Source organism: Hylaeus volcanicus, chromosome 5 (genome assembly GCF_026283585.1).
Source record: "Hylaeus volcanicus isolate JK05 chromosome 5, UHH_iyHylVolc1.0_haploid, whole genome shotgun sequence".
Lineage (NCBI taxonomy): Eukaryota > Metazoa > Arthropoda > Insecta > Hymenoptera > Colletidae > Hylaeus > Hylaeus volcanicus.
The window spans coordinates 10,288,230-10,294,374 of NC_071980.1; the positions used below are offsets into that span (position 1 = coordinate 10,288,230).

Below are 6,145 nucleotides of genomic sequence, written 5' to 3' on the forward strand. Positions count from 1 at the left end.
GTTAATATCTCCTCAACGAAGCCTCGGACAACATTTTCGCTAAGGAAAAAGTTGTTTCAAATCACCTCCCGAACCACCTCTTTCAAGGTGTTACAACATTTTTGGGACACCCTGTATAATATGGTAAGTGTCTGAGTGTATGCATGTATGCGATAGTTCCGTGCGAACGCGGTGTGGTTTGTTTATTAATAATTCGGAGTTCAGTTCAGTTAAGACAATTGTAAGAATCAGACATTAAATAATTCGTTATCAAACTGTTACGTTTAAAAGTTATTAGATCCCTACAGGAGTAACAAAAATCATCAAAGTATTATTATTTGATATTCATTTTATAAAAAATATATAGCATTTGTAAATAAATAATTCCTCGATGTAAAATTCAAGTGTACGATTTGAATGTGAATTCAAGGCCCGCAAAAGGTCACACCGGCCCTGCGTTAAATTATCGTATATTATTTCGGTCTCGAGCAGGACCGTGACGTGGCAAGGGCAGGTGGAGAGTAGGCTACTTTGCAATGACGCAGGTGCCGGGAACTCTAGCGCCGACCCTGATTCCTATGACGTTCAAGTTCCTACCTTTGCGTTGAGGTTAGGAAACTCTTTAAAAACCTAGTGTTATTTGGGTAAAAAAGACCAGATACGCCTAAACTTTGATTATAATAGCGTTAATAGCTGTTAATGTCTCTACTTATCGACGTTCGATAGTACAGCACAGTGGAAAAGAACGAAGACGGATTCGCGCGACACACCGGTCAATATCGAGTTGCTACGCGACAAGTAATTCGTGCATTGTTGAACAACGTTAAAAACAAAACTCGAATGATATACGAATTCTATACAGGGATCAACGATTCCGAATCGATTTTTTAGAAAATCCCCTTTTCCTTGAATTTTAGTTTATTTTTTAATCTCATTCCTGTAGGAGTCTAAACGAAAAATAAGACACGGGGACTCGAACCCACGATCCTCGGATCCACAGTCGACCGCTTAACCTACAAGACCAATCCCTTACCCTACGTATCGTGTTCTTATTTAACTCTTTATTGTTAGGTATGGGAGGCGCGGATACTACATTCCTGCGTCGATTCTCGTAGAAACATTGAATCGAACATCCCTATCCGAGACGCACCGAAGCACCATCGAAGGAACGACGATATCGGTTCACTTGTCAAAGGGCGTGTATGCTCGTCTCGAGCGCGTGTACGTCGCTAGGAAGAACGCGTGACGCGTGCCTATGGTCTTTATCGCGATTTCAAGCGTAAGCAGGTCGGATATCGTGCGCGAGAGAACAGGCAAAAGCTGCCACGCAATGTATCTCCGATTTCTCCGTGCCGTATAAGGGGTCAAATATCGGGAGGAAAAAAATCATTCGGCGAGAGAAACATCGACCGTGTATTTTGCATCTGGCGGCTGTCATTTCGCGAAACTACGCCCGTAAACGTTGATAATCGAAAGCACGTTGAATCATCGTGTACGTAGACAGGGGAAAAAGAAAGGGAATAACTTGGAAAGATCTTTCGACGAACGAAAGACAATTTTCGTCGCCGGCTATATAACTAAGATGGCGGCAATCGTATTGTACGTTAGGGCGGGCGCGTCGTATGCATCCCAGTGTTGCCATGTCTACTGATTTTATTCCATTTTAGTACACTATTAAAAATTTCTATTCTTAAAGAATATTTGCGTTTCTTTTCCCTTCTTACTGTACATCCATACTGTTTACGGTCTATATTAATCGAGTCTGAACTTGTACACTTTCTCCTAATTTTTGTTTAATGTTTCTATCGAGAAATGGTCTCTGTATTCTTCACACGTGTGAGTTACTTTTACGTTACGATACGATTTAATACGAGTTAGTATCCACCCATCGAATTTATCAGTATTACTTGAATAATCGATTAGTTACGTTAACACACATCACGGGGTAAGAGTAAGGCAAAGAAAAATATTAAGAACAATGCGAATATTCCAAAGAGGTCGCTGACAAACGTTAAAAGCAAAAACACATTTGGATATCGCGAATCATGCATTATTGATAATATATCGACAGGTGAGAGATCAGTTATGGAAAGGTGTTCCGGATTGACACGAGTACTTCGTTCAACAGTCGTGAATTAGTATATAAAAAATACGAGATTTGTAAAAGAATCGTACTATAGAGCCAAAGTATGAAATAGCTTACTTCGCGTGAAACTTAATTTCTATTTAAATATTGTACTGCCTAATCTTTTTAGATTCGGGTATCTATTACAGTTTCATCGAGTGAGGTTGGTAACACTGGTGCATCCGTGCCGAGCGGCAAGCGACTGCCTTCACGACGATCCAGCATCGCACGGCAACCTAACGAACTTTGCTAAAACGATGATTCGCACGACGAACAATCAAGGCGATTCGTATACCGCACGTTAACGTCGAAACGATTGTCTCGATCGCGAAAACTCGAAGAAACGAACCGAGCGTATAGGTTATTTCGAGCGATACGAGAAAATGATATCGGCGGATTGCATGGCTACGGGGTTCACACGGCTCGCAGTCGAATACACTTCGTGTTAATTGCGACCGATATCTCGCGAGACATTGCATTCGGCTGCTTTGTCTTACTCTCACGCCCGAACAGGATTCTACAGAAAATGAGACTCACCTTTGGAGAGTTGTGAGCGGCCTAGAAAATCGAGGCTTCGGTGAATTCAACGGCTCCCGTCCACTACGATCTCACAGAGTGCACTGGCGCAACGAGCGGAAGCCGCCATCTTGAACTGCGTTCACTTGACGCTTTCCGTTGGTTCGAAAAACACTTTCACGTTCCCGCCAATTCTTAAATCTGTCGACCACGAATTATTAACCGATTAAAATTTTAACTATTTAACGGGTATATTTTAATATTCGATACGTTTTAGAATTTATTGAATACATTTTTGAAAAGAAAAATTACCGAAAAATTTCAGTCCCGTTTTACTTGGAATGTATTCGTCGACGTACGTTTACTTGTTGAATATTAGATGAACGCGTGTCTTTGTTGAATATGACGAAGAACTGAATTAATTGAAACGTTCGATAAAGAGAATAAACTGCTTCGAACGACATTTTTATAGAATAATTAAATTCATAAATGTATCCCGTTATTTACGATAATTTCGCTAATTAAAAGTTGATCGGTAAATTAATAAATAAGTAAGTTACGAGACACGGGTTAGCACATGTGTCCAAGAGCTTCCCCCAACCCAACCCTATCCGAATGCGCGTTCTACGACGGCGCAGTTACCTTGGTGTGCTCTGCTCTACGCTCTGCTCTATACTGACGTCTTTCTCTCTCGGCTGCGGTGCGTGGAAGGGGAAGGGATTGCGTGAGGGGCTCGGCCCGCGAACTGGTTTACATTGATGCCATACACACACTCTCAATGTTAGAACCTGAAACATTGATACAGTTTTATTCGTTAGTAATATAAACATTGTTTGAATATGAACATTGTTTATAATGAAACTAAAATATTTAATAAAAAATATACGTAAAGCTCGATGTATAGGATATCCGAAAAAATAATATATAGAGAAAAGAAGCATGTAAAGAGGAATTATTTCTGTTACATAACTGAATTTAAATTTAAATTTATACATAAATTAATGAGAGTGTTTCCATAATGAACAGTATAGGCCAGTATAGTCAGTATAGATTCTATTGAAAGGGTAATAATTGAACGTCTAAAACGATGTTACGGACTATTTCTACTAGTTAGGTTGTTTAATTAAAATTTTGATTAATATACCTTTCTGCGGTTCAAATTTTCTGATTTCAATACAGCAGCTAATGGACACGCGATTGGTATCGCCATCTAGCGGTGGTCAGGCCGAACTAATTTTTCAGTGATAGATTTCTTTGACACTTTAATATCTAGTTATCCTTATGACCAATTTGAAATAACATTGAATAATAAGTGTAGGAATTAATAAAATGTCCAGTAAATCCGTGATTATGCCAATTTAGCATTTTGAAAAATATTTTTTAATATTGGTTTTGTGGCGCCATCGGTGGCAAAACGCCCAAGTTAGTTCCCAAGATAGTTCCCACTGGTCTTCTAGATGGCGCAACCGACAACTTTTTACTAATTTTTTATTTGACATAAATGCATAATTAATACGATTCTTTGCTTCATAATGCTTCAGTATATCCTTCTAATATAGTATTTACACATTTATTTGCTTTTATTTATCTGCAGTAACAATTATCGACGTTTTACATCGTGCCGCCATCTAGCTGAAACATCGAGAACTATTTTTACTACAAACTTGGACGTTTTGCCACCGATGGCGCCACAAAATCATTCATTTATTTATTTATTTGTTTGTTTAAAGTGCGTAATTTATTATACAAAGTTATTGCACTACTGCTCTTGCTTTTCATCTATTGGGGCCCGCTGACCCCCCCTCTAGCTCGGGTACCTCGGGGTTGCTAAGCCCGTACTGTAGCTACAAACAAGCTACAGCCCCTGAGGGCACCGCCACAAAATCAATAAAATATTTAAAAAAATGATAAATTGGTATAATCACGCATGCCCTGGCCATTTCATTACTTCCTACACTTATTATTTAATTTTATTATAAGTTAATCATAAGTAAAATCAGATATTAGGAGTATAATAAGTGATATATATAGAAGAATTAGTTCGGCCTGTTGACCGCTAGATGCTAGACAATTTCTGTGTCCATGAATTGCTATGAATGAGCACATCTTTACGCATTTGATAACGTCGAATGTATATACTTGATTTATAACATATTCCTGCAACAAAATGCCGAAATCAAAACGAGATAAGAAAAGTAATATATCCTGCTACGCATGATCTTATTATTAGTCTTATTTTTATAAATATGTAATTTTTAAACTAACCTAAAAGTATTTAAGTAATATTTAAAATTCAACTAACAGTAGTTTATCGAAGACATTCACGTGTCAAATAACCAATAAATTTGTATTTTACAGTATCTCTCACGAAAACAAGCAAAAAAGGACTCGTCTTGAAGCAACAAATTGTCGAAGATGTTAAAAATTGTGTCGAGAAATATTCGAGAATATTTCTCATATCTGTACACAACATGCGTAACAATAAACTTAAAGACTTGAGAGCCGAATGGAAAGACAGCCGATTTTTCTTCGGTAAGAACAAAGTGATAGCCTTGGCTTTGGGCAAGTCACCGGAAAACGAAGTTGCAGAAGGGATACATAAGTTATCGAATTCATTGAAAGGACAATGTGGTTTACTTTTCACAAACAGAACCAAGAAAGAAGTATGTTTTTAATTGATAAAGTTTTACTAATTACTCATGAATGTATGTGTTAATTATACAAATTGATCTCTTGTTTAGGTATTAAAATGGATGGATGAATACGAAGAAATAGATTATGCTAGATCTGGTTTTATAGTAAGCGAAACTATAACACTGCCTGAAGGGCCTATGCCAGATTTTTCACACAGTTTAGAGCCCCATTTGAGACAATTAGGAATGCCTACAGCTTTGCAAAGAGGTGTGATAACATTGATAAAAGAGTATACAGTATGTAAGAAAGGACAAGCATTGACTCCGGAACAAGCAAGGATTTTGGTAAATATGACAAATTACATTTCACAAATTAACTTAATACTGGATCAATGGACCAATGTTTCTTGTTTCAGAAATTACTTGAAAAACAATTGGCTACTTTCAAGTTGACTCCCTTAGGCGTTTTTTCTAAAAAAGATGGATATAAGAAACTTGCTTCTCAAGATGATGCTAAGGAGAATATAGAAGAGATGGATGCAGAAGATACAGAGGAAACTGATAATACATGATCAGCATGCTACTAACCGAAACCATTTTCAATTTGTATATACATGAAGGTATTTTGTATATCCTGTACAGAAATAAATTTTTCACCCTATGAATCTATTATGATTAAAATCCTGAAGTTATCCAATATCCATATAGTTTTGGAAACAACTGATATAAAATTATGAAGAACTAGGTTTTCCTACCTTTTAAAAAAATTAAAATTATGTAACGTTCCGTTTATAATAATCGCAGTTTTTTTTAAATTCTCTCGCGAACATAACTATGTTAGTGGTATATTTTACCATATTTTGGATAATCGGAGTTTTATGGGTGAGTCATA

General features: G+C 37.2%; 3 protein-coding genes across 3 annotated transcripts in view; 1 reads left to right on the forward strand and 2 right to left on the reverse strand.

The window, feature by feature from the left end:
• The window catches only part of LOC128877122 (14-3-3 protein zeta), a 43,769-nt gene extending 40,982 nt beyond the window's left edge, over positions 1 to 2,787 (reverse strand). Inside the window, exon 1 of the mRNA XM_054124152.1 lies at positions 2,642 to 2,787. The gene's annotated coding sequence lies outside the window, so the exon portion shown is untranslated. The remainder of the gene's footprint in view (positions 1 to 2,641) is intronic.
• LOC128877123 (uncharacterized) lies at positions 2,680 to 4,457 on the reverse strand. The gene is made up of 3 exons (XM_054124153.1): positions 3,765 to 4,457; positions 3,263 to 3,408; positions 2,680 to 2,821 (listed from the first exon to the last, which is right to left on the reverse strand). Exons 1-3 carry the CDS (start codon positions 3,828 to 3,830, stop codon positions 2,713 to 2,715), a joined length of 321 nt encoding a protein of 106 aa, XP_053980128.1. The 5' UTR covers positions 3,831 to 4,457; the 3' UTR covers positions 2,680 to 2,712.
• A 215-nt stretch (positions 4,458 to 4,672) lies between these two features.
• Positions 4,673 to 5,914, forward strand: LOC128876370 (mRNA turnover protein 4 homolog). Its single transcript, XM_054122687.1, has 4 exons — positions 4,673 to 4,815; positions 4,979 to 5,283; positions 5,362 to 5,598; positions 5,670 to 5,914. Exons 1-4 carry the CDS (start codon positions 4,788 to 4,790, stop codon positions 5,823 to 5,825), a joined length of 726 nt encoding a protein of 241 aa, XP_053978662.1. The 5' UTR covers positions 4,673 to 4,787; the 3' UTR covers positions 5,826 to 5,914.
• The last annotated feature ends 231 nt before the right edge of the window (positions 5,915 to 6,145 follow it).

Coding starts and splice junctions, on each gene's coding strand:
- LOC128877123 (XM_054124153.1), bottom strand. CDS start 3,830: ATGGCGATACCAATCGCGTGTCCATTAGCTGCTGTATTGAAATCAGAA. Junction 3,409..3,764: donor AAAATTTGAACCGCAGAAAG/GTATATTAATCA, acceptor TCAATGTTTCAG/GTTCTAACATTGAGAGTGTG. Junction 2,822..3,262: donor GTAGAGCAGAGCACACCAAG/GTAACTGCGCCG, acceptor CGTGGTCGACAG/ATTTAAGAATTGGCGGGAAC.
- LOC128876370 (XM_054122687.1), top strand. CDS start 4,788: ATGCCGAAATCAAAACGAGATAAGAAAA. Junction 4,816..4,978: donor ATCAAAACGAGATAAGAAAA/GTAATATATCCT, acceptor TGTATTTTACAG/TATCTCTCACGAAAACAAGC. Junction 5,599..5,669: donor CGGAACAAGCAAGGATTTTG/GTAAATATGACA, acceptor TTCTTGTTTCAG/AAATTACTTGAAAAACAATT.